At 37.5% G+C, this 27,778-nt stretch overlaps 1 protein-coding gene and 1 pseudogene across 1 annotated transcript; both read right to left on the bottom strand.

Moving 5' to 3' along the window:
- Window positions 1-1,893: 1,893 nt before the first annotated feature.
- LOC120303872 lies at window positions 1,894-13,317 on the bottom strand (annotated as a pseudogene).
- A 5,801-nt stretch (window positions 13,318-19,118) lies between these two features.
- LOC120303878 (vomeronasal type-2 receptor 26-like) lies at window positions 19,119-27,062 on the bottom strand. The gene is made up of 4 exons (XM_039333758.1): window positions 26,985-27,062; window positions 23,635-23,862; window positions 20,481-20,607; window positions 19,119-20,041 (listed from the first exon to the last, which is right to left on the bottom strand). Exons 1-4 carry the CDS (start codon window positions 27,060-27,062, stop codon window positions 19,119-19,121), a joined length of 1,356 nt encoding a protein of 451 aa, XP_039189692.1.
- Between the last annotated feature and the right edge of the window lie 716 nt (window positions 27,063-27,778).

Raw genomic sequence — 27,778 nt, 5'->3', positions numbered from 1 at the left:
TATAGTTCTATAATTTTTTGCATAGCAGCAAAGTGCTAGTTTGACGACTCCCTTCTCTTAGGAATTAGTTTCCATGAATGAATGAATGAAGTAAAGTATATAGTGGTACCTTGGTACTCAACTGGTTTCAAACTCATCAAATTTGGTAGTCAATACATTTCGACATGAACATTTTGTGCTGGTATTCATTGTTTGTTTGATGCACAAGCTTGAACTTCTTGGCATTGGCTGCCATTATTCTTTATGAGAAAAAATTGTTTCGTACTCATCGTTTTGAGTCCTCATCATGCTTCCCTGAACAAATTAACAATGAGTACTAGGGTACCACTGTATTTGTCAGTTGTTAGTTTGATTTTTTTTGAAGAAGTATAAAGAATAATTATCTCTTCTTCTGTTCTTTTCATTTTTGGAGAATACAACTATACTGACACATATTTCCACTTTGTCCCTTAAACACTCATTTTGTCTTTAACATGTTAGAATGGAAGATTTCACCATCTTACTAAAAGATAAAGTAGAAGCACAGGAGAGATTTAAAGATGTTCTACAATTTTAGATGTTCTACAACTAAATAGCTAATGTCATTGAGGGGTGAAGTGACCTAGAGGTAGAGTTCCCTTCTCATAATCAGGAGGCTTTGGGTTTGATCCTATGTGTAGTGGCAGATATTTCTCTCTCTGGGCACAATGAATAATTGTCTGCTGCGAACTCTGCATAGACATCAGGAAGGGCATCTGGCCAGTAAAAACTTGAGTTCCATTCAGTTGCCCCAACTCCACCCTGATGCAAGGGATTGCAAGGTTGTTAAAAGAAAAAAATTAGCTAATTTCATTATATAGAGCAGGGATGTCAAACTGCCGGCCCCCGGGCCAGATGCATCCTAGCAAAACAGCATCCACCCCATTGCCAGCAATGGAAAAAAAGTCACAATATGTCATGACCCGTCATGTGATGTTGTGAGTTTGACACTGCTGATATAGAGGAAAAATATATTAACTGATTTTAAGATGTTTGTTCTCCAGCTTCATGTTTATATTTGTACTGAAACTCAAGGAGCCACAAATTAGTGGCAAATGAGCACCTAGATTATTTGGGGCAATATGCAAGTAATGCTTACATGGTAAACTGTGCAGAGAGTGCTGAAATTGCTATGGAGCTTTATACAAGTTGTTGCATTCAAAAATGGAAGAAGACATCGATTCCTGAATAAAATATAGCTATCAAGCTATGAAGCTATAAAGTCAGGCCATCCAAATTACTTCTGTACTTGAGGAGATTTTCTGCCTGGGTATTTCAACAAAATAGTGATTTGTTATTAGCAATGTCACTCATAAAAGCTATATAGCTTTATATCTTTATAGATCTTTTTATAATAGAGTGTAGCATTCTGAGGCATTTGCAGTTTCCATCCTAGCCACTATATTTCTGAATGTAGTTTTCAATTTATGGATCAAAGACAAAGACGTCTTCATCCAGAAATAAGAGTGCACATTTTTCCTTGTTATTGCGTGTTTGTGAAGTTTCTTACATTAAGAGCTCTGGTGGCATAGTGTTAGAAGACAGTATTGCATACAAAGTCTGCCTACAGCCTGGAGTTTGATCTTGACGAGGCTCCAGGTTGGCTCAGCTTTCCAACCTTCTGAGCTTGGTAAATGAGGACCCAGATTGTTGGGGGCAATATTCAAGTAAAGCTTATATGGTAAATTGTGCAGAGAGTGCTGATATTGCTATGGAGCTGTATACAAGTCTAAATGTTATTGCTTTCAAAAATGGAAGAAGACATCTATTCCTGAATAAAATTCTTTGACCAATCATCTGTTATGTTGTCTTCAGCCAAATTAGGAATTAGGGCAGCATTTACGCTGCACTTGAAACCACACTAGTCTTTTTCCTAACTAGCTGCTCTCTGGTATTCAGCTCTGGTCTCAGCATGATAATATAGCACTTGGGCATAAAAATGCAACCTAATAAGCCACCACTTGAGGCCAAGATAGAGAAGACCTCCACAGCCACCATGGATTTCCCCTTAGTGCTTAAGTAAGTGGGCACAAAGGAGACCCAAACACTGCAAAAGACCAGCATGCTGAAGGTGATGAGTTTGGCTTCATTGAAACTGTCGGGCAACTTCCGGGCAAAGAAGGCCACCATGAAGCTGATGAGGGCCAAAAGCCACATGTAGCCCAGCACAACATAAAACATGATCTCTGAGCCTTCGTTGCATTGCACTAAGATCTCATCCAATTGGGAATGCATGTCCAACTCTGGGAAAGGAGGAGAAATGGTAACCACACAGCACAGATGCTTGTTTGAATAAGTGAGCAAAAAACAATGACTGAGACAGACAGCCTTTTCCCTACCCACCACCTCATGCGGTTCCCTGGCTTTGTGGCTATGAAGGCCAGAACCACAGTGATGGTTTTGGCTAACACACAAGATACCGCGATGGAGAAGACAACTCCAAAAACTGCTTGCCGGAGGAGACATGTGACTATCCCTGGGCATCCGAGGAAGAAGAAAGAGCAGAGAAAACACAGCAGGAGTGAGAAAAGCAAAGTGCAGGTGATATCCCAATTGTTGGCTTTGACAATGGGAGTGTTTTGGTGGCGGATAAATGTCCCCATCACTACAATTGTGATTACAGCAAAAGAAATAGCAAAGCTAGTCAGGATTTCTCCCAGGGATTCTTTGTAGGATAAGTAGGGGATAATTTTGGGAATGCATTGATGATGCTTCTCATTTGGATATTGTTCTTCTGGGCACCTCTCACATTGCTTGGAATCTAAAAACCATAAATAAGATCTTTAAAAATTCTATACATTGAATTGATATTAGGTTTTAACAATTATTCCTTGCTGAAACAGTTTTTGGAATCTTCACACATAAAAGTATGGTTGTATTCTGAGCAAGTTTCCATATTACCACTTGACTCTGATAAGTAGAATTGGCTTCATATAAAGAAAATAAACCTCTTTCAAAAATTGTGCCTTAGGAAAATCTTTTTAAAAGTTTATTTAATATGCCATGTTTCTTGAAGAAGAGATTACACACCTAAAAAAAGAAAAGCTTCTATTTAAAAAAAGAAGAAAGAAAACAAGGCAGGTGAGAGATCCCAATCAATCTATTCTTGTGTTTAAAATTATATTAAAAAACCCAAACTTGATTAGAGAATAATGTATTTTTAAAGAGATACAGTATTACCGTAGATCTCTTTTTCTTACCAACCATGGTGGAAATGCTTCCCTCTGAACATTGGACACAGTCATAGTAGCAAACCTGTTTCCCCTCCTTAATTAATTTCCGGTACCCAGGATAACAACTGTCTACACAAGTGGCAGAAGGTGGTGTCTAATGGGAATGGAAAGAAGAAATAATTAAGAAGAATTATAATCTGGTTTTTACTCAATCTGTCAGCAGTCATTCTCTGTAAATAAATGCTAAAGCAGTCATTTTCTTGTAAGTTCTTTAATGCAAAATTTTGAATTCCTAGAATTTATTGCTAGATTCAGTCAGAATAGAGGTAAACATCTGAAGAGTGTTGTAACTGCTATTGAAAATTTGGATAGAAATTCCTTCACAACTCGTACATCATACATAAGAGAATTTCAAATGTCCTGAAGAGGGTCGTGAAAGAATCTATCACAAACCTAATGAGATGTCTTAATATGATTAATAATAAGAAATAAGCTTATATGGGAAATGTTGAATTTCTAAGAATTTTGGTTGGTAAAGACTTCCATATTCAGTCTTCCTCACTTCCTTGAGCTGATGGCAAAAATATTTCTACCTATCATTTGCTATCCTTTTCCTATTATCTCCTATTGCCATTGAAGAGTGGTGTCCTGATTCTCCATGTATAATAAATGTACTCACAAATGAAGGCCGATATGTGTGTCTCAGGATAATGTTGCAGGATCCAATCTGGGTCGGTCTCTGGGACCTGAGGTTTTTTTTATTCCAAGCTTTTGGACTTGTGCTGAGCCCATCTTCTAGGAACTTCTCTCTAACATAGTATGTGCTGTTCTGTGTGTGGTATTTATAGTGCCTGTGGTAAGTGGCTTTTTAGATGTTGATGGCTGGATTTTAAGTCATTAACTTATGCTGCCTAGCCCTCACCTTTTAAGTACTAGGCTAAATGTAAATCATCATTCCTAATGACTGACCAGGAGACCGTTCCCAGGCTTCAATCACTTCCCTGGCTGTTTTTGTCCCTGCTGATCCAACAATCTTAAAAGCTGAAAATTGAATGTGTATCCTTGTCCATTGCAGTGTGAGGCTAAAAATGAGTTCGGGGCTCCTCATCTGATGAATGTCAGGAGTTCTTGCAGGAGAAACAGTCCTGCATGAACTAGAACACCATCTATTTCATAATTACATATCTAAATTCTGGTGCTGCTATGTGGATGAGATTTTTGTCATCATCAAGAGAAATGCAGTTAAAGATTTTCATGCCATATTGAACTCCATCTTCCCCAACATACAGTTCACAATGGAGGAAGAAACAGCTAGGCAATTACCATTTATAAACACAGAAGATGGAAGCCTAGAAACCACAGGTGAATGTCTATGGAGATTCTCAGTTATCCAGTTCATAGTTATCTCAAAGTTTATCATTTGTAAACACAGAAGATGGAAGCCTAGAAACCACAGCTAAATGTCTATGGAGATTCTCAGTCATCCAGGTCATTGTTATCCCAAATGCTTTTTTATGAGACAATAGGACTTTGTTGTTTTTCTTTGAAGACGTTTTGCTTCTCATCCAAGAAAAAGCAATAGTTGCTTGCATAGCTTTATGGGTGGGATTTCTAACTTTTTATTGGGGAATTGTTATGTATGTATCCAGACTTGGTTTCACTCTTGACCATGCTGACACTTTGTAACTAATAAACATGTTCTTTGAGGAAGTTTCAAGCCTTGGAGTTCTGCTTTATTTGTCTCTGTCTGTCGGAACCATGACAGAATCATTACAGAAACAGTCCTGGGTGAACTAGAACACCATTCATTTCAGAACTACACACCTAAATTCTGGTGCCGCTATGTGGATGAGATATTTGTCATCGTCAAGAGAAATACACTTACAGATTTTCATACCATACTGAACTCCATCCTCCCTAATATACATTTCACAATGAAGAAAAAACAGCTAGGCAATTACGATTTTTTGATGTACTTGTAAACACAGAAGATGGAAGCCTAGAAACTAGAGCTAAATGTCTATGGCATTCTCAGTTATCCAGGTCATGGTTATCCCAAAGATTCTTTTTTACAAGGCAACTGGACTTTGCTATTTTTCTTTGAAGATGTTTCACTTCTCATCCAAGAAGCTTCTTCAGCTCTTGGATGAGAAGTGAAATATCTTCAAAGAAAAACAAGAAAGTCCAGTTGCTGCATGAAAAAGCATCTTTGGGATACCTAGAAACCACATTTTATCACAAGGCCACCAACACTCCACAATTCTGAATTTCAACAGCAACCATCCACTGTCACACAAAAAGAGTTGCATCAGAACACTATAAGGCAAGGTGAAAAGCCACTGGAGTAACCAGCAAGACAAACAGCTGGAGATCAATTCAAGCAGAATGGGTGCCCACAATCATTTGTCATAAGATGTCTGTGGAACACGGTGGGGAGAGAAGGGAAGGTATAAGACCAACCACATGTAACAGCCTGACATATGTCCAAAGCATTTCACAAGCAGTAGAATGCAGCGTCTGAGATGTACAAGGGGGCATTCCCAATGCAGATGCTACCATACGAGAACAAATTATCCAAATCAGGGAAGTAAATGCAGGTGAGGTGAGCGCAAGACTTGGGGCGATAGTCAGCTTTGGTAGATGTCCAATTAATCTCTCCTATTCTGTGATGAGCAATAAAACAGGATAGCACATTAGTCCAATTTTGCCTGTATTTCAAAATGCATAGTATCAGTGCCTGCTGAAAAGCTATTCACTTCTCTAAAGCAGTAAATTTACTATACTTTTCCAAAGCACATCACTTGAAAAAACCACTATATCAAAATGGCCAGCCCCTGTCCCCAGATATTTGAATTGGCTATCGGAAGCAAAAACTCTGAGTGGGAAGAGAAAGATGCCCTGCAAATCTCCAGGGAGATGGGATGTGTAGGTTAGGCTGAAGTGGTAAATAGATGTGCTGACCTTTTTCATGCTTTGGTTCTGAATCTGATTCAACCATCGACTAAACAGTCAAATAAACCCATTAGTGGGAAAGTCCTCTGGACCCAGATGGTCCATAACCCCAGTCAGCAAAGCTCTCTTTCCCCACAATCTGAAAGTATAATGTAGAATTGAGAATTGCTTCATTTTTCCAGGATACAAAATTGTTCTAACATCATTAGGAAGATTTCAAATGACCTTGGAACCACTCTGAGTTTACTTGTTTAAAATTACAGAAATTGTGAAAATATCACCATTTTAGTTGTTTTTTTTAAATTCCACCTGCTTAAATTTGGGATTCCATACAATGGCAGTTGTATTAATGGTGAGGTCTTCCTTCTGAGAACTCTGATGTTCAATATGTCCAACTTGGACCTTCTGAAAGGATTGATTGGGGAAAGTAATCAAGTTGATGATATCGTATGCTGCTGCCAGGTTTCCATTCTCATTGAAAGCTATTTCTTCCCCAGCACTATTGTTGAAATGGAGTTTTTTCAGAAATAAACAAAGCTAAAAGATAAGAGAGGTAAGTGAGAAATTAATGCTGATAGGAGGCAATAGGATTTACAGTTCTATGCTGTGATTTACCAAATGGTGCTGAGCTTGATTTTTAATGAACTTCCAAACATCTGAGTTAATAATTTTTTTATGTTCAAAGGCATAATTCTGCTTTGCAGGAATATGTTCATATTTTTTAAATTTAAGTAATTAATACAGGTTTTGTCAGATAGATTGCTCTTGCAAATTTTGCATTTCATGAGAGATAAAAATTATTGCTAAGAAATATAATAGAAAAACAGAATATTAGAATAACAGAATTGGAAAGGATCTTGGAGGTCTCCTACTCCAATCCCTAGTTCAAGTAGGAAGCCCTAGATCATTTCAAACAAATGCCTGTCCTATACCAGAGCTCCCCATCCTTTCCAGGTTGGCAGCCCAGAGGGAAAGGGAGGAGCAGGGAAATTTTCAAGTGCACATAGGCATGGGCAAACAAGCATGTGAATGACAGCTGCAGTAGGACCCACATACCTGCGGCCATGCTGATGCATGCCGCCTGCACGCCTGTGCAAGCAGGCTGATAGTCCTGCAAATGGGCTGCTAGTGCCCATGCGCGTGCACAAATGGGTGGCTAACACTTGTATACATGCACAAAAGGCAACTAGCACCTGCGTGACAATGGCAGCAGCCCTAGTGCTCCCACACTCGCCAACCATTCCGGCAGTTTGGTGACTCACAGACCGCAGGCCAGTACCGGGCTATGGACCACAGGTTGGAGACCCCTGCCCTATACCATTTCAGACAAATGGTTGTCTAATATCTTTTTAAAAACCTCCAATGTTGAAGCATCCACAACTTCTGGAAGCAAATCATTTCACTGATTAATTGTTCTAAATGTCAGGAAACTACTCCTTAGTTTTAGGTTGCTTCTCTCCTTGTTTAGTTTCCATCCATTACTTCTTATTCTGCCTTCAGATGCTTTGGAGAATAGGTTTGTGGCAGCCCATTATATATAATGGATGTCACCACATTTTTGGGAATTCTGTCCCAGAAAACATGATTAAGAAGTTCCATTGTGGGACTGAAAATATCTACACCAAGCATATCTTAGAGAAAGACAAATATTTTCATCCTATCCTATCCCTGTCTCCAACTTTATTCCATTATTATTATTATTATTATTATTATTATTATTATGGATCATCGCACAGTCAGCCAGATGTTCAGACTGGATTTGGCATTTTGTCTACCTATCGAGTCCTTACCCAGGACCTGAGATAGGCAGATGTGGATGTTTGATGGTATTACAGGTATCGTTGCAGGATGGAAGCAGTTCCTAGTAAGGCCGCCTTTTGCAACTGACTAATAGCGAATTTGTCAATGCCAATGGTGTTCAAGTGGTGCTCCAGTTGTTTTGGGATTGTACCCAAGGCACCTATTACTATCGGTACTACCCTTGCTTGCTTTTGCCACAGTCTTTCTATTTCTATTTGTAGGTCTTTGTATTTTGTTATCTTCTCCAGTTCTTTCTCTTCTATTCTGCTATCTCCAGGCACTGCCACGTCCACTATCCAGACTTTTTTGTCTTTCCTATCGACAATTGTTAAGTCTGGGGTGTTATGTTGCAGGTGCTTGTCTGTTTGAATTCTGAAGTCCCATAGCAGTTTAATTTTATCATTTTCTATGACTTTCTCTATTTTATGATCCCACCAGTTTTTGCTTACAGGCAAATGATATTTTTTGCAGATATTCCAATGCACCATTGTTGCTACTTTGTCATGCCGCTGCTTGTAATCAGTTTGTGCAATCTTCTTGCAACAGCTTACCAAGTGGTCCACTGTTTCTTCAGCTTCTTTGCATAGGCGGCACTTACTGTCTGTTGCTGTCTTCTCAATTTTGACTTTGTATGCATTTGTCCTTAAGTCTTGGTCTTGTGCAGCCAGAATTAGTCCCTCAGTCTCTTTCTTCAATTTTCCTGCTCTTAGCCATTGCCAGGTCTTGTTATTATCTGCTTTCCCAGCTATTTTTAAAATGTATTGGCCATGTAGTGCTTTGTCTTCCCATGCCTCTATTCTGTTCTTCATTTGGTCTTTCTTGTAGGCCAGTTTGATCTCTCCAGTAGTCAGTAAGCTTTCCTGATATACTAATTTCAGTGCATCTTCATCATTGTTCTTCAGATATTCTTCCAAAGCCATTTTTTCTTTCAACCATCTGATGTACTTTTAGCATTCCACGCCCACCTATTTGTCTTGGTAGATAAAGTCTGTCAATGTCACTGCGTGGATGAAGGGCATGATTCATTGTCATTATTTTTCTGGCCTTCCTATCCATTGCTTTTAGTTCTGCTTGAGTCCAGTCCACAATTCCAGCTGTGTACCTAATGACTGGAATTGCCCAGGTGTTGATTGCCTTTATGGTATTTCCTCCATTGAATTTGGACTTTAAGATCTTCTTTACTCTCTTGATGTATTCATAGCTAATCTTTTTTTTGACTTCAGTATGCTTGATGTTGTCAGCTTGACGGATACCCAAGAATTTGTAGTAATCTTCCTCATCCTGATTCTTAATGTTATTTTCGTGGGGCATCTTGATTCCTTCAGTTTTCACTACTTTTCCTTCTTTGATAGTAAGTGTGGCACATTTGTCCAAACCAAACTCCATAACAATATCTTGGCTATATATACGGACAGTGTTGAGCAGTGATTCTATTTCAGATGATGTTTTTCCATACAGCTTCAGATCATCCCTGTAAAGGAGATGGGATAGTCTGGTAGATGTTTTTGATGTTTGATAGCCATGTCCTGAGTTATTTAATATTGTTGACAGAGGAAACAGTGCAATAACAAATAGTAATGGTGACAAAGAATCCCCTTGAAATATTCCTCTCTTGCTATTAACCTCTCCCAGTCTCTCACCATTGATCTGCAACTGTGTCTTCCATTGTGCCATCGATTTTTGCACAAACTTTCTGATGTTTCTACTGACAACTGTTATTTCTAGGCACTTGATTATCCAGTCATGTGGCAGAGAGTCAAATACCTTTTTGTTATAACTGCAGCTGTGCTGTACATTAGTTGGTTTGTTTCTTGCAGTGAATTGGTGCTTATACTTGATATTGCAGTATTTACATCTTTTAATGCTTGTGCTAGCTGTTTCCTTGGAACAAGCTTCTTCTGTTGTTTTTGTGCTGTTCTAGATGCTCAATTATTCTTTGTTTCAATTCTTTAATTTCTTTAGTTAGAGGGTTTTGTTCTTCCTGAGGAAGAGGTGCCTGGTTTCCAAATGAGAACAGTTGTATATCTCTGCTGGATCCCTTCACTGCCAAATCCCCCTGGTTTGCCTGTACATTATGAACTACTTCTGGTAAGGCTTTGATTTCTTTGCCCTGGGTAAATATTTGCAGTTCGTCCAATTCTGTTTCTGTGAATACTTTATTTCATATTATTATTATTATTGTTATTATTATTATCAATCATCGCCCAGTCAGCCAGATGTTCAGACTGGATTTGGCATTTTGTCTACCTATCGAGTCCTTACCCAGGACCTGGGATAGGCAGATGTGGATGTTTGATGGTATTACAGGTATCGTCGCAGGATGGAAGCAGTTCCTAATAAGGCTGCCTTTTGCAATTGACTAATAGCAAATTTGTCAACGCCAATAGTGTTCAAGTAGTGCTCCAGTTGTTTTGGGATTGCACCCAAGGAGCCTATTACTATTGGTACTACCCTTGCTTGCTTTTGCCACAGTCTTTCTATTTCTATTTGTAGGTCTTTGTATTTTGTTATCTTCTCCAGTTCTTTCTCTTCTATTCTGCTATCTCCAGGCACTGCCACATCCACTATCCAGACTTTTTTGTCTTTCTTATCGAAATTGTTAAATCTGGGGTGTTATGTTGCAGGTGCTTGTCTGTTTGAATTCTGAAGTCCCAGAGCAGTTTAATTTTATCATTTTCTATGACTTTCTCTATTTTATGATCCCACCAGTTTTTGCTTACAGGCAATGATATTTTTTGCAGATCTTCCAATGCACCATTGTTGCTACTTTGTCATGCCGCTGCTTGTAATCTGTCTGTGCAATCTTCTTGCAACAGCTTACCAAGTGGTCCACTGTTTCTTCAGCTTCTTTGCATAGGCGGCACTTACTGTCTGTTGCTGTCTTCTCAATTTTGACTTTGTATGCATTTGTTATTATTGTTGTTGTTATTATTATTTTTATTTTTATTATTATTATTATTTAGAAATTCCTCCTTCTCTCTACTTTAGTGAATTTTTCTTCTGCTACTCAACCAGAAAGTGCTACAAAAAAGGTAGTTTTTTCTGGATTTGAGAATTTTGGGAATTGAAGATTGGAAAGGGAGCAGAAAGCCCCTGGGAGAAAAATTACTTCCATATATCTAATGTGATACCTAAAATATACAACAATACCTAAAAATATAACAATATGGCGACAAGAAATAAGGAATAAGCAATTTCAGAGATTACCACCAAGCGTCTAGACAACTAAAAATTATAAACAGCAATTTTAAATTTTTAGATATGTAATTCTTCTACTCTAGAGGAATAGTTTAATGAAGAACCTGATAATGTTACTTGTTGTATGCCTACCTGTGAGATGTAAGCGATCAGGAATCAGAATAGTACTACAAATTTATTTCCTGCTATCTATACACGAGACTATGAACTACTAATGGCCAAGGTGAATTTTGTAAAAATTGAAATTAATATGTTATTATGGCTCCATTCCCATTAAAGTAGAAAGCACTATAACTCACTTGCCAAGGTTGGACTTTCAGAAAATTCCACTTCTCTCCATTGCCCGTTCTCTTCTGCCTGGCTCTGGATGAATACATAGCATGGAGACTATGTGCTACAGCATACACAGCATTGTAAATATTGTAGCTCTGGCCAGACATCTCCATTTCAAAGACAGTTCCAGGGAGACTCTGCAGATCCTCTTTCCCAGTGCAGTTTCCTTTGCCTGATGCATACATTTTGTACATTGGAAATTAACAGGTAAATGCAGCACCCCAGAACTGAGGTAGGAAATACATTTTAGAGTGAAATGGATTTAGGTCCTCAAGGAACTTTTGAAAACCTGGTACCATATTTGTGTGTAGGGCAAAAGACAAACTGCCATTGAAGGACAATGCTGTGAATTTCTGGGGCTCAAAGACGGACGTCACATCCCATAGAGCACTTATGATCCAAACCCTCTCTATGGGGAGCCTGCTACTAATTTCATACCATTCAAGAATTACTCGTAAGCCTTCTATAGATTGCATGTCCCCATAAACAACTATTACATTGGTTTTACTATACCATAGGAAAAGTGCTATGTTATTTAGATTATTCTTCCGGAATGTACTGTGCTCATAATTTATCAGTCTTGGAATAAATTGAATGAAAGAAATGCAAATATCTCTCTGAATTAATTTTGGCCTCAGAATTCTGAAAAATCTCTCTCCAGTGGTGTCTTCTGGGATGAGAAGGCCGATCCAATTCCATCCAAAATGTTTCAAGAGCTGAATAATCCCAACATAGTGAAGGTTTTCATTAGGAGTCATCCAGAAGAAAGAAGGAAACTGCATTTTATCACTCAATGCAAGGTCAAAAGAGCCATAACTGAGCTGCAGAGAGGGAATAATAATGATGTACTTTTAGACTAAGTATTGCTTTTGCAGACACATCCAAAAATGAAAGTAAGTACATTTCTTTTGGATACTGTTTTTCCATAGAAAATCTTGATGGGAAAGACAAATACTAAACCTGGGGCTCAACAAGTCTTTCCTCAGAGCTTTTGCAACCAGACCATCATTAGCATTACATTCAACACCTTTTAGACAAAAATCATCTCAGTCTTTGATTGTGCTAACCAGAAATAGAGAGGAGAGAGGAATGAGTAACAAGAGAGGAGCCTTATTCATTAAGGACCTGACAGTATATGAGAGTATTGATCTGGCATTTTATATTATAAGGCTAAGATAACTAGTGCTTTACTGATAAATGTATGTTGTGACATTACAGAAAGAGGAGAAAGTCAAAGAACTTGAGGCACAGCCAGAAGATGGAGAGACAACATCAGACACACTATTACAGCATCAATTAGAAATGGTTGAGTCCACCAGAAGAGCAAGAACCAGAATTTTTTATCTCTCTCAACACCCCAAAAAGAAGAAGAAGAAGACAGAAACAATGATACCTACACCATTTCTTACAAACTAAATATGATGTTTGTGCTTATTAAGAATTAATTGATACATTACATTTCTCTGGGAAAATAAATAAATAAATAAAACTACCCCAAATCAGCTCCCCAATATTGCAGCTGTTTTTGAGGGGTTCTCTCCACTTTTAACCACCACTCTTTCCTTTCTTGTGCATTTATGTGAGCCCGGATACCTACCTGTGGAATTTTGTAGGCATTTAATATGTTGGCCATCTGTATGGTGTTCTGGGAAGGGAGATCACCAATGACAGCCATGATGTTTTGCTCCTTTCCCCTCCTGTAATTGAGGGGACAACGGCCTTCAACAAAGAAAAGAGTCAAAAGGTTCTCAGAGGCTTTCAGTGCTTGAAAACCATTGTCATAGACCTTGGAGACCAAGGTGATGTTGGGTAACAAGTTCTCATTTACGTTGATCTCCTGAATGGCAAAACTGAAGGCTAGGATATGCTGTAGGTTTTTAGGCAATGGCCTGCAAGAAGAGTTTCAGTTAGTTCTACAATCTTAGAATGTGACAAGGATTGGATTTAGATAGACTTCTTGATAATGCTTTTCTCTTTGCCGAAAATGATGTATTTGTCTGCTTTAATGTGTATTAGAGAAGTGAAGAGTGCCCCCATATTCTGAAGTATTTCTTTGAACAAGAATAAAACCTTCATTCTTAAATTTCAGTAGTTAAGATATTCCAGAGGTGAGGAAAGCATGGAATGAGGAGCTGAGGTGGAATGTCTGAATGTAATTTGAGGATCATGTGGTCATCTATGCATCATACTTTGAGAAGTTTAAAACAGGGTTTTAATGCAATTGAAAGGATTATTTCTTATGTGTAGCATAGCAATGAAATTGGAGGGCAGAAACTGATGAATTGTGCCAGCTGTTAAGACAATCCAAATACTCAAAATGTACTGTAACATTTGATCACGCTCATATATATAAAAATGACCCTCCTTTCTATGCCTTAAAGTACTAAGAAGACATACTGCATGATAATTAGAAATCTCAAGCAACCATAATCTATTTAAAATAAAAGTCTTGGTATATAGAAGTGTTTGCAAATAAGGAATAAATGATAAAATCCTAATGATGTCATTATATATTATGAGAATCATAGATATATATTTATAACTTTTATTAAAATATCATTCTAGATATTTTTGACAGGGATTCTTTTTCTGTTTGCATACAACATAAAGAAAATAGAGGAACAATATTGTTAAAATTAAACTTAGGAGTTTTTTTATGATCAGATTAATTCTTGTGTAGCAACAACCACATGAAAAAACAGGAAACTACAAGGCTACATTCAACAGCTATATTCCAGCACCTGACTAAGAGAGATTTATAAATAAGAATCATGCCTAAACCAGTTTTGATTCTCATCTACAGTGGAAAAATTTTAATGGGAATCTCAGGAATTCAATCACATTAAAAAAAACTTGAAAGGTTTATTTCAAAAGAGTACTTGCCTTCCACGCAAGGATCCTTCTGGGCATTCCATAAAGTGGAGTAAAGGCAATTCAGGATATATAGTAGACACAAATTCTCCAATGATTATATCATTGGAGAGGGCAGGGAAATTAATCTTAAAATGTCGTTTGTCACCACACATGGGGTTAAAGGTCTTGCTGAAAGAAGCCTTGAGGAAAAGGACAGAGAGTAGAAACACATGGCAAAGTATCTGAGTCCTTTTGAATGCCAAAGGAATTTGGCTCCAATCAGAGCAGTGCAGGCACATCTTCATCACAGCTCTTTGCCTGCAACAAAGAAAGAGAGTCTCTGTTGGTTTTATGCATAACTAAAGTTGTAGATTACAATAATTATCATTGGAGTGATTAATAATGCAACCTACTGAGCCTCATGAAGTTGTTGTTAATAGTAAAATTAAATTGTTAAGTGTTTAAGTGTTCTGTGCTTTCCCAAAAAAAGAAGTTTAATTAATTAATTCTGACAATTATGAGGTAGGTAAACCCCTTTCCCAAAGCTACTCAACTATTTTTCCAGTTGAAGAAATTGTTTGGTCCAAGCCCATCTCTTGGCTACTCCTCATCAAGCAAGAAAAAGTGATCTTGGGATCATAACAGATTTGGGGAACCGAGTCTTGCTTTCCCCTTCCAAAGAAAGCAATGCTGGTTAAAAGGAGAAAGAGATAGTTTAATAGCCAGATAAATTCTCCCTTCTCCTCTCACAACCTCCTAATTCATAAAAAATACTTATTTCTTCTACCCATCGCTTTGCTGAAATGGTCATATTGGAAAAAGAAACTCTGTAGTTTTATTAGAACTCTGTACTAATAAAAGGGCAATTGGATGAACTATGGAGAATGGAGACTACTTTGTAGGCACCAGCTACTTAACTCATTAAAATTGGTTGTGGATGTTCCCTCCCCCTGGACTCCTGGGCAACTTCCTGTCACCATTTTTTCCTGTTCATTGCTGAAAGAGACAGATAGAGCTGCTGACTACTGCTCTATCATGGTGGCTGAATAGTTGTCTGGAAGGCTTTGATCTTGATGCACTTTGAAAGAGGTGGTGAGTTTTGAGAGAGGGATCTCCTGCATCATTGCCTGAAGCAGTGGAAAAGAAGAGGCTTGGTCCTCTATCAAAACTCACCATCCTCTGTGAAGGATGAGGAACAGCAATTCTTCTTTCAGCTTCAAATTAGGTTCACTATTACTAAACCATATTTCTATAGGTCTATAAGGTTGGTCTTATAGTCATTGTTTTTCTAAAAAAAAAACCTTCTTAAAATGGCAAAGAGATATATTAGGTAGGCACCTTGATTTATATTATTCCAAACTCTTACATTGCTTTTATTGAAAAAAGAACCCCAGAAATTTCAGTGGCTTTAAAAATGGCATATATGTAATAAATCCTGCATTAAATACAATAGAAATAATAACATTAAAATAAACCAGCATAATTTTATCACTCAAAAGCTTAGTGACCATACAGATATAATTGTATAATTTTTTGCATAGCAGCAAAGTGCTAGATTGACCACTCCCTTCTCTTAGGAATTAGTTTCCATGAATGAATGAATGAAGTAAAGTATATAGTGGTACCTTGGTACTCAACTGCTTTCAAACTCATCAAATTTGGTAGTCAATACCTTTCGACATGAACATTTTGTGCTGGTATTCATTGTTTGTTTGATGCACAAGCTTGAACTTCTTGGCATTGGCTGCCGTTATTCCTTATGAGAAAAAATTGTTTGGTACTCGTTGTTTTTAGTCCTCATCATGCTTCGCTGAACAAATTAACAACGACTACTAGGGTACCACTGTATTTGTCAGTTGTTAGTTTGATTTTTTTTGAAGAAGTATAAAGAATAATTAGCTCTTCTTCTATTCTTTTCATTTTTGGAGAATGCCACTATACTGACACATATTTCCACTTTGTCACTTAAACACTCATTTTATCTTTAACATGTTAGAATGGAAGATTTCAGCATCTTACCAAAAGATAAGTAGAAGCACAGGAGAGATATAAAGATGTTCTACAATTTGGCCACAACTAAATAGCTAATGTCAGATGTGCAGAAAGCATGGAATGAGGAGCTGAGGTGGAATGTCTGAGTGTCACTTGAGGATCATGTGGTCATACTTTGAGAAGTTTAAAACAGGGTTTTAATGCAATTGAAAGGATTATTTCTTATGTGTAGCATAGCAATGAAATTGGAGGGCAGAAACTGATGAATTGTGCCAACTGTTAAGACAATCCATTTTTTTCCTGTTCATTGCTGAAAGAGACAGATACAGCTGCTGACTACTGCTCTATCATGGTGGCTGAATAGTTGTCTGGAAGGCTTTGATCTTGATGCACTTTGAAAGAGGTGGTGAGTTTTGAGAGAGGGATCTCCTGCATCATTGCCTGAAGCAGTGGAAAAGAAGAGGCTTGGTCCTCTATCAAAACTCGCCATCCTCTGTGAAGGATGAGGAACAGCAATTCTTCTTTCAGCTTCAAATTAGGTTCACTATTACTAAACCATATTTCTATAGGTCTATAAGGTTGGTCTTATAGTCATTGTTTTTCTAAAAAAAAAACCTTCTTAAAATGGCAAAGAGATATATTAGGTAGGCACCTTGATTTATATTATTCCAAACTCTTACATTGCTTTTATTGAAAAAAGAAACCCAGAAATTTCAGTGGCTTTAAAAATGGCATATATGTAATAAATCCTGCATTAAATACAATAGAAATAATAACATTAAAATAAACCAGCATAATTTTATCACTCAAAAGCTTAGTGACCATACAGATATAATTGTATAATTTTTTGCATAGAAGCAAAGTTCTAGTTTGACCACTCCCTTCTCTTAGGAATTAGTTTCCATGAACGAATGAATGAAGTAAAGTATATAGTGGTACCTTGGTACTCAACTGTTTTCAAACTCATCAAATTTGGTAGTCAATACATTTCGACATGAAAAGTTTGTGCTGGTATTCATTGTTTGTTTGATGTACAAGCTGGAACTTCTTGGCATTGGCTGCCATTATACCTTATGAGAAAAAATTGTTTGGTACTCATCGTTTTTAGTCCTCATCATGTTTCCCTGAACAAATTAACAATGAGTACTAGGGTACCACTGTATTTGTCAGCTGTTAGTTTGATTTTTTTTGAAGAAGTATAAAGAATAATTATCTCTTCTTCTGTTCTTTTCATTTTTGTAGAATACAACTATACTGACACATATTTCCACTTTGTCACTTAAACACTCATTTTGTCTTTAACATGTTAGAATGGAAGATTTCAGCATCTGAAAGTAGAAGCACAGGAGAGATGTAAAGATGTTCTACAATTTTAGATGTTCTACAACTAAATAGCTAATGTCATTGAGGGGTGAAGTGACCTAGAGGTAGAGTTCCCTTCTCATAATAAGGAGGCTGTGGGTTTGATCCTATGTGTAGTGGCAGATATTTCTCTCTCTGGGCACAATGAGTAATTGTCTGCTGCGAACTCTGCATAGACATCAGGAAGGGCATCTGGCCAGTAAACACTTGAGCTCCATTCAGTTGCCCCAACTCCACCCTGATGCAAGGGATTGCAAGGTTGTTAAAAGAAAAAAATTAGCTAATGTCATTATATAGAGCAGGGATGTCAAACTGCCGGCCCCCGGGCCAGATGCATCCTAGCAAAACCGCACCCACCCCATTGCCAGCAATGGAAAAAAAGTCACAATATGTCATGACACGTCATGAGATGTTTCGAGTTTGACACTGCTGATATAGAGGAAAAATATATTAACTGATTTTAAGATGTTTGTTCTCCAGCTTCATGTTTATATTTGTACTGAAACTCAAGGAGTCACAAATTAGTGGCAAATGCGGACCCAGATTATTGGGGGCAATATGCAAGTAATGCTTACATGGCAAACTGTGCAGAGAGTGCTGAAATTGCTATGGAGCTGTATACAAGTTGTTGTATTCAAAAATGGAAGAAGACATCGATTCCTGAATAAAATATAGCTATCAAGCTATGAAGCTATATAGTCAGGCCATCCAAATTACTTCTGTACTTGAGGAGATTTTCTGCCTGGGTATTTCAACAAAATAGTGATTTGTTATTAGCAATGTCAGTAATAAAAGCTATATAGCTTTATAACTTTATAGCTCTTGAATCTGATCCCCATCCCCTGAAATTTAAAATGTGATAAAAAAAGAAAATGTGTTGGAAAGAGGACACCAATAAATACACGACTATAAATCATATTAGCATTTTATTTTAATTTAATATAAAGAAGATAAAATCTTATTTAATAAATAAGATTAGTTGTGGACATCCTAGCCACTATATTTCTGAATGTAGTTTTCAATTTATGGATCAAAGACAAAGACGTCTTCATCCAGAAAAAAGAGTGCACATTTTTCCTTGTTATTGTGTCTTTGTGAAGTTTCTTACATTAAGAGCACTGATGGCGTAGTGTTAGAAGACAGTATTGTGTACAAAGTCTGCCTACAGCCTTGAGTTTGATCTTGATGAGGCTCCAGGTTTGCTCAGCTTTCCAACCTTCTGAGGTTGGTAAATTAGGACCCAGATTGTTGGGGGCAATATGCAAGTAATGCTTACATGGTAAACTGTGCCGAGAGTGCTGAAATTGCTATGGAGCTGTATACAAGTCTAAATGTTATTGCTTTCAAAAATGGAAGAAGACATCTATTCCTGAATAAAATTCTTTGACCAATCATCTGTAATGTTGTCTTCAGCTAAATTAGGAATTAGGGCATTATTTACGCTGCACTTGAAACCACACTAGTCTTTTTCCTAACTAGCTGCTCTCTGGTATTCAGCTCTGGTCTCAGCATGATAATATAGCACTTGGGCATAAAAATGCAACCTAATAAGCCACCACTTGAGGCCAAGATAGAGAAGACCTCCACAGCCACCATGGATTTCCCCTTAGTGCTTAAGTAGGTGGGCACAAAGGAGACCCAAACACTGCAAAAGACCAGCATGCTGAAGGTGATGAGTTTGGCTTCATTGAAACTGTCGGGCAACTTCCGGGCAAAGAAGGCCACCATGAAGCTGATGAGGGCCAAAAGCCACATGTAGCCCAGCACAACATAAAACATGATCTCTGAGCCTTCGTTGCATTGCACTAAGATCTCATCCAATTGGGAATGCATGTCCCACTCTGGGAAAGGAGGAGAAATGGTCAACCACACAACACAGATGCTTGTTTGAATAAGTGAGCAAAAAACAATGACTGAGACAGACAGCCTTTTCCCTACCCACCACCTCATGCGGTTCCCTGGCTTTGTGGCTATGAAGGCTAGAACCACAGTGATGGTTTTGGCTAACACACAAGATACCGCGATGGAGAAGACAACTCCAAAAACTGCTTGCCGGAGGAGACATGTGACTATCCCTGGGCATCCGAGGAAGAAGAAAGAGCAGAGAAAACACAGCAGGAGTGAGAAAAGCAAAGTGCAGGTGATATCCCAATTGTTGGCTTTGACAATGGGAGTGTTTTGGTAGCAGATAAATGTCCCTATCACTAAAATTGTGATTACAGCAAAAGAAACAGCAAAGCTAGTCAGGATTTCTCCCAGGAATTCTTTGTAGGATAAGTAGGTGATAATTTTCGGAATGCAGTGATGATGCTTCTCATTTGCATATTGTTCTTCTGGGCACCTCTCACATTGCTTGGAATCTAAGAACCATAAATAAGATTTTTAAAAATTCTACACATTGAATTGATATTAGGTTTTAACAATTATTCCTTGCTGAAACAGTTTTTGGAATCTTCACACATAAAGGTATGGTTGTATTCTGAGCAAGTTTCCATATTACCACTTGAATCTGATAAGTAGAATTGGCTTCACATAAAGAAAATAAACCTCTTTCAAAAATTGTGCCTTAGGAAAATCTTTTTAAAAGTTTATTTAATATGCCATGTTTCTTGAAGAAGAGATTACACACCTAAATAAAGAAAAGCTTCTATTTAAAAAAAGAAGAAAGAAAACAAGGCAGGTGAGAGATCCCAATCAATCTATTCTTGTGTTTAAAATTATATTAAAAAACCCAAACTTGATTAGAGAATAATGTATTTTTAATGAGATACAGTATTACCGTAGATCTCTTTTTCTTACCAACCATGGTGGAAATGCTTCCCTCTGAACATTGGACACAGTCATAGCAGCAAACCTGTTTCCCCTCCTTAATTAATTTCCGGTACCCAGGATAACAACTGTCTACACAAGTGGCAGAAGGTGGTGTCTAATGGGAAAGGGAAGAATAAATAATTAAGAAGAATTATAATCTGGTTTTTACTCAATCAGTCAGCAGTCATTCTCTGTAAATAAATCCTAAAGCAATCATGTTCTTGTAAGTTCTTTAATTCTTGAATTCCTAGAACTGATTGCTAGATTCAGTCGGAATAGAGGTAAACATCTGAACAATCTTCTAACTGCTATTGAAAATTTGTATAACAGTCCCTTCACAATTCCTACATCATACATAAGAGAATTTGAAAAGTCCTGAAGATGGTCATAGAAGAATCTCTCACAAACTTAATGAGCTGTCTTAATTTTACAAATAATAAGAAATAAACTTTTATGAGAAATGTTGAATTTCTAAGAATTTTGGTTGGGAATGACATCCATATTTAGTCTTCCTCACTTCCTTGAGCTGATAGCAAATATATTCCTGCCTAGCATTTGCCGTCCTTTTTCAATTATCTCTGTGTTGCATTGCCATTGGAGAATGGTGTCCTGATTCTCCATGTATAATAAATGTAGTCACAAATGAAGGCCAAAATGTGTGTCCCAGGATAATATTGCAGGATCCAATCTAGGTCGGTCTCTGGGACCCGACGTTGTAATCCAAGCTTTTGGACTTGTGTTGGAGCCCATCTTCTAGGAACTTCTCTCTAACACAGTATGTGCTGTTCTGTGTGTTGCATTTATAGTGCCTGTGGTAAGTGGCTTTTTAGATGTTGATGGCTGGCTTTTAAGTCATTAGCGTGTGCTGCCCAGCCCTCACCTTTTAAGTACTAGGCTAAATGTAAATCATCACTCCTAATGACTGACCAGGGCACCAGGCTTCAATCACTTCCCTGGCTGTTTTTGTGTCTGCTTGTCCAACAATCTTAAAAGTTGAAAATTGAATGTGTATCCTTGTCCATTGCAGTGTGAGGCTACCAATGAGTTTGGGACTCCTCATCTGATGAATGTCAGGATTTCATGCAGGAGAAACAGTCCTGCATGAACTAGAACACCATATATTTCATAACTACATATCTAAATTCTGGTGCTGCTATGTGGATGAGATTTTTGTCATCATCAAGAGAAAAGCACTTAAAGATTTTCGTGCCATTCTGAACTCCATCTTCCCCAACATACAATTCACAATGGAGGAAGAAACAGCTAGGCAATTACCATCTGTAAACACAGAAGGTGGAAGCCTAGAAACCACAGCTAAATGGCTATGGAGATTCTCAGTCATCCAGGTCATTATTATCCCAAATGCTTTTTTATGAGTCAATAGGACTTTGTTGTTTTTCTTTGAAGACGTTTTGCTTCTCATCCAAGAAAAAGCAATAGTTACTTGCATAGCTTTATGGGTGGGATTTCTAACTTTTTATTGGGGAATTGTTTTGTATGTATCCAGACTTGGTTTCACTCTTGACCATGCTGACACTTTGTAACTAATAAACATGTTCTTTGAAGAAGTTTCAAGCCTTGGAGTTCTGCTTTATTTGTCTCTGTCTGTCGGAACCATGACAGAATCATTACAGAAACAGTCCTTGGTGAACTAGAAAACCATTCATTTCAGAACTACACACCTAAATTCTGGTGCCGCTATGTGGATGAGATATTTGTCATCGTCAAGAGAAATACACTTACAGATTTTCATACCATACTGAACTCCATCCTCCCTAATATACATTTTGTAATGAAGGAAAAACAGCTAGGCAATTAAATTTTTAGATGTACTTGTAAACACAGAAGATGGAAACCTAGAAACCAGAGCTAAATGTCTATGGAGATTCTCAGTTATCCAGGTCATGGTTATCCCAAATATGCTTTTATACAAGGCAACTGGACTTTGCTATTTTTCTTTGAAGACGTTTCACTTCTCATCCAAGAAGCTTCTTCAGCTCTTGGATGAGAAGTGAAATATCTTCAAAGAAAAACAAGAAAGTCCAGTTGCTGCATGAAAAAGCATCTTTGGGATACCTAGAAACCACATTTTATCACAAGGCCACCAACGTTCCACAATTCTGAATTTCAACATCAACCATCCACTGTCACACAAAAAGAGTTGCATCATAACACTATAAGCAAGGTGAAAAGTCACTGGAGTAACCAGCATGACAAACAGCTGTAGAGCAGGTAGCTACATGAACAATTCAAGCAGAATGGGTGCCCACAATCATTTGTCATAAGATGTCTGTTCAACACGGTGGGGAGAGAAGGTAAGAAAGAAGATATAAGACCAACCACATGGCACAAGCTGACATATATCCAAAGCATTTCACAAGCAGTAGAATGCAGATTCTGAGATGTACAAGGGGGCATTCCTACCGCAGAGGCTACCATATGAGAACAAATTATGCCAATCAGGAAAGTAAATGCAGGTGTGGTGAGCGCAAGACTTGGGGTGATGGTCAGTTTTAGTAGATGTCCAATTAATTTCTCCTATTCTGTGATGAGCAATAAAATGGGATAGCACATTAGTCCAATCTTGCCTGTATTTCAAAATGCATAAGCATCAGTGCCTGCTGAAAAGCTATTCACTTCTCTAAAGCAGGAAATTTACTATAGTTTTTCAAAGCACATCACTTGAAAAAACCACTATATCAAAATGGCCAGCAGCTGTCCCCAGATTTTTGAATTGGCTATGGGAAGGAAAAACTGTGAGTGGGAAGAGAAACATGCCCTGCAAAACTCCAGGGAGATGGGATGTGTATGTTAGGCTGAAGTGGTAAATAGATATGCTGACCGTTTTCATGCTTTGTTTCTCAAACTGATTCAACCATCGACTAAACAGTCAGATAAACCCATTAGTGGGAAGGTTCTCTGGACCCAGAAGGTCCATAACCCCAGCCAGCAAAGCTCTCTTTCCCCACCATCTGAAAGTATAATGTAGAATTGAGAATTGTTTCATTTTTCCAGGATACAAAATTGTTCTAACATCATTAGGAAGATTTCAAATGACCTTGGAACCACTCTGAGTTTACTTGTTTAAAATTCCAGAAATTGAGAAAATATCACCATTTTAGTTGTTTTTTTTAAATTCCACCTGCTTAAATTTGGGATTCCATACAATGGCAGTTGTATCAATGGTGAGGTCTTCCTTCTGAGAACTCTGAGGTTCAATATGTCCAACTTGGACCTTCTGATAGGATCGATTGGGGAAAGTAATCAAGTTGATGATATCGTATGCTGCTGCCAGGTTTCCATTCTCATTGAAAGCTATTTCTTCCCCAGCACTATTGTTGAAATGGACTTTTTTCAGAAATAAACGAAGCTAAAAGATAAGAGAGGTAAGTGAGAAATTAGTGCTGATAGTAGGCAATAGGATTTACAGTTCCATGCTGTGATTTACCAAATGTTGCTGAGTTGATTTTTAATGAACTTCCAAACATTTGAGTTAATATTTTTTATGTTGAAAGGCATAATTCTACAGGAATATGTTCATATTTTTTTAAGTTTAAGTAATTAATACAGATTTTGTCAGATAGACTGCTCTTCCAAATTTTGCATTTCATGAGAGACAAAAATTATTGCTAAGAAATATAACAGAAAAACAGAATATTAGAATAACAGAATTGGAAAGGACCTTGAAGGTCTTCTAGTCCAACCTCTTCCTCAAGCAGGAGACCTTAGATCAGTTCAGACAAATGCCTGTCCAATCTCTTAAAAACCTCCAGTGTCGGAGCACCCACAACTTCTGAAGGAAAGCCGTTCCACTGATCAATTATTCTAACTGTCAGGAAATTTCTCCTTAAGTTTAGTTGGTTTTCTCTTTGATTAATTTCCAACCATTGCTTTTTGTTCTGCTTTCATGGGCTTTCGAAAATGGCTTGACTCTTTGTGGCTGCCCATTATATCTAATGGATATCATAACAGAACATATTTATTGGAATCCTGTCCCAGAAAACATGATTAAGAAGTTCCTTTATGGCCTTTGCAGATTAAATCAGCTTACACGAAACATATCTTAGAGAAACGTAAGTATTCTCATTCTATCATAACCCTGCCTCCAACTTCTTTCTATTATTATTATTTTGCAGAAATTCTTTCTTCTCTCTACTGTAGTAAATTTTTTTCTCTATACTCAGCCACAAAATGCTGCAAAAAAGGTAATCTTTTACTGGATTTGAGAATTTTTTGGATTGAAAATTGGAAAGAGAGCAAAAGGCCTCTGGGGAAAAAATTACTTCCATATAGCTAAAATAATATCTGTAAAATCAAAATTGCAACAAGGAATAAGGACTTTCAGAGGTTACCACCAAGTGTCTATACAACTAAAAATAATAAAGAGCAATTTAAAATATATATTAGATATATAATTCTTCTACTCTAATGGAATAGAGTAGAAGAATTATTATTTCTTGCCTACCTGTCAGGTGCAAGAAATCAGGAACCAGAATTGAGTTCATAAGTCGTACAAGTTTATTTCATTATACCTATAAATAGGAATATGAACTACTAATGGTCAAGGCGAATTGGTACCAGAGAAAAGTCAAGGGAGCGGGACTTAGGTCTTTTATGGGGGTAAAGAGACACGAACCTAATGATGCATTTGACCCCACCCTCAGGCTCAGCAAGTAATCTCCTGTAATCTAAACAAAATCATGTTTTGTTCAACCAGACACTTTCAGATAAATGCAGATGGGATTGGAGTAAAAATATACTGTTAATAAATGTTGTAAAAATTGAAATCAATATGCGATTAAAGTTACATTTCCATTACATTAGGAGGCACCATAATTTACCTGCCAAGGTTGGACTTTCAAAAAATTCCACTTTTCTCCTTTGTCCATTGTCTTCTTCCTGGTTCTGGGTGAATACATGGTATGGAGACCTTGTGCTATAGCATACACAGCATTGTAAATATTGTAGCTCTGACCAGACATCTCCATTTCAAAGACAGTTCCAGGGAGACTCCCCAGATCCTCCTTCCCAGTGCAGCTTCCTTTGCCTTGTGCATATATGTTGTACACTGGAAATGAACAGATAAATGCAGCACTCCAGAACTGAGGTAGGAAATACATTTTAGAGTGAAATGGATTTAGGTTCTCAAGGAACTCTTGAAAACCTGGTACCATATTTGTGTGAAGGGCGAAAGACAAGCTGCCATTGAAGGACAATGCTGTGAATTTCTGGGGCTCAAACACGGAAGTGACATCCCACAAAGCACTTATGATCCAAACCCTCTCTAATGGGAGACTGTTACTAATTTCATAGCATTCAAGAATTACTCGTAAGCCTTCTATAGATTGCATGTCTCCATAAACAACTATTACATTGGTTTTACTATTCCATAAGGAACGTCCTATGCTATTTAGATTATTGTTCCAGATGCTACTGGGCTCATAATTTATCAGTCTTGGAATAAATTGAATGAAAGAAATGCAAATATCTCTCTGAATTAATTGTGGCCTCAGAATTCTGAAAAATCTCTCTCCAGTGGTGTCTTCTGGGATGAGAAGGCCGATCCAATTCCATCCAAAATGTTTCAAGAGCTGAATAATCCCAACATAGTGAAGGTTTTCATTAGGAGTCATCCAGAAGAAAGAAGGAAACTGCATTTTATCACTCAATGCAAGGTCAAAAGAGCCATAACTGAGCTGCAGGGAGGGAATAATAATGATGTACTTTTAGACTAGGTATTGCTTCTGCAGACACATCAAAAAATGGAAGTAAGTACATTTCTTTTGGATACAGTTTTTCCATAGAAAATCTTGATGGGCAAGACAAATACTAAACCTGGGGCTCAACAAGTCTTTCCTCAGAGCTTTTGCAACCAGACCATCATTAGCATTCCATTTAGACAAAAATAATCTCAATCTTTGATTGTGCTAACCAGAAATAGAGAGGAGAGAGGAATGAGTAACAAGAGAGATTTATTCATTAAGGACCTGACAGTATCTGAGAGTATTCATCTGGCATTTTATATTATAAGGTTAAGATAACTAGTGCTTTACTGATAAATGTATTTAACATTGTTGTGGCATTTACAGAAAGAGGAGAAAGTCAAAGAACTTGAGGCACACCCAGAAGATGGAGAGACAACATCAGACACACTATTACAGCATCAATTAGCAATGGTTGAGTCCACAAAAGAGCAAGAACCAGAATCTCAACACCCAAAGAAGAAAGAAGAAGAAGATGAAAAAGAAGAAGAAGACAGAAACAATGATACCTAGAAAATTTCTTACAAACTAAATATGATGTTTGTGCTTATTAAGAATTACTGTGGTTGTAATAGTAATTGATGCATTACATTTCTCTGGAAAGATAAATAAATAAATAAAAACTACCCCAAATCAATTCCCCAATATTGCAGCTGTTTTGAGGGGTTCTCTCCACTTTTAACTACCACTCTTTCCATTCTTATGCATTTATGTGAGCCCGGATACCTACCTGTGGAATTTTGTAAGCATTTAATATGTTGGCCAACTGTATGGTGTTCTGGGAAGGGAGATCACCAATGACAGCCATGATGTTTTGCTCCTTTCCCCTCCTATAATTGAGGGGACAATGGCCTTCAACAAAGAAAAGTGTCAAAAGGTTCTCAGAGGCTTTCAGTGCTTGAAAACCATTGTCATAGACCTTGGAGACCAAAGTGATGTTGGGTAACAAGTTCTCATTCCTGTTGATCTCCTGAATGGCAAAACTGAAGGCTAGGATATGCTGTAGGTTTTTAGGCAATGGCCTGCAAGAAGAGTTTCAGTTAGTTCTACAATCTTAGAATGTGACAAGGATTAGATTTAGGTAGACTTCTTTGATAGTGCTTTTCTCTTTGCCTAAAATGATGTATTTGTCTGCTTTAATGTGTATTAGAGAAGTGAACAGTGCACCTATGTTCTGAAGCAGTTCTTTGAAAAAGAAAAAAAATGATTTGTAAAATTCACTAGTTAAGATATTCTAGAGGTGAGGAAAGCATAGAATGAAGAGCTGAGGTGGAGTGTCTGAATGTCACTTGTGGATCAGGTGGGCATCTGTGCATCACATTTTGAGAAGGTTTTAATGCCATTAAAAGGATTATTTCATATATGTAGGGCAGCAAAGCAACTGGAGGGCAGAAACTGATGGATTGTGCCAAATGTTAGGAGAATCCATATACTCAAGATGTAAAATTTTATCACATTGATATATTTAAATATGTCTCATAATAAGTTCTGCATAATAAGTAGAAATCTCAAGCCACCACAATC

Source organism: Crotalus tigris, unplaced genomic scaffold (genome assembly GCF_016545835.1).
Source record: "Crotalus tigris isolate CLP2741 ecotype Arizona unplaced genomic scaffold, ASM1654583v1 scf7180000024507.143522434:302558, whole genome shotgun sequence".
NCBI lineage: Eukaryota > Metazoa > Chordata > Lepidosauria > Squamata > Viperidae > Crotalus > Crotalus tigris.
Note: the sequence above shows the minus strand (reverse complement) of the source record. Positions and strands in the feature narration are given on the sequence as shown.

Coding starts and splice junctions, on each gene's coding strand:
- LOC120303878 (XM_039333758.1), bottom strand. CDS start 27,062: ATGGCTGTCATTGGTGATCTCCCTTCCCAGAACACCATACAGTTGGCC. Junction 23,863..26,984: donor ATGCTTACAAAATTCCACAG/GTAGGTATCCGG, acceptor CTTATCTTTTAG/CTTCGTTTATTTCTGAAAAA. Junction 20,608..23,634: donor GGAATCCCAAATTTAAGCAG/GTGGAATTTAAA, acceptor CTTTCCCATTAG/ACACCACCTTCTGCCACTTG.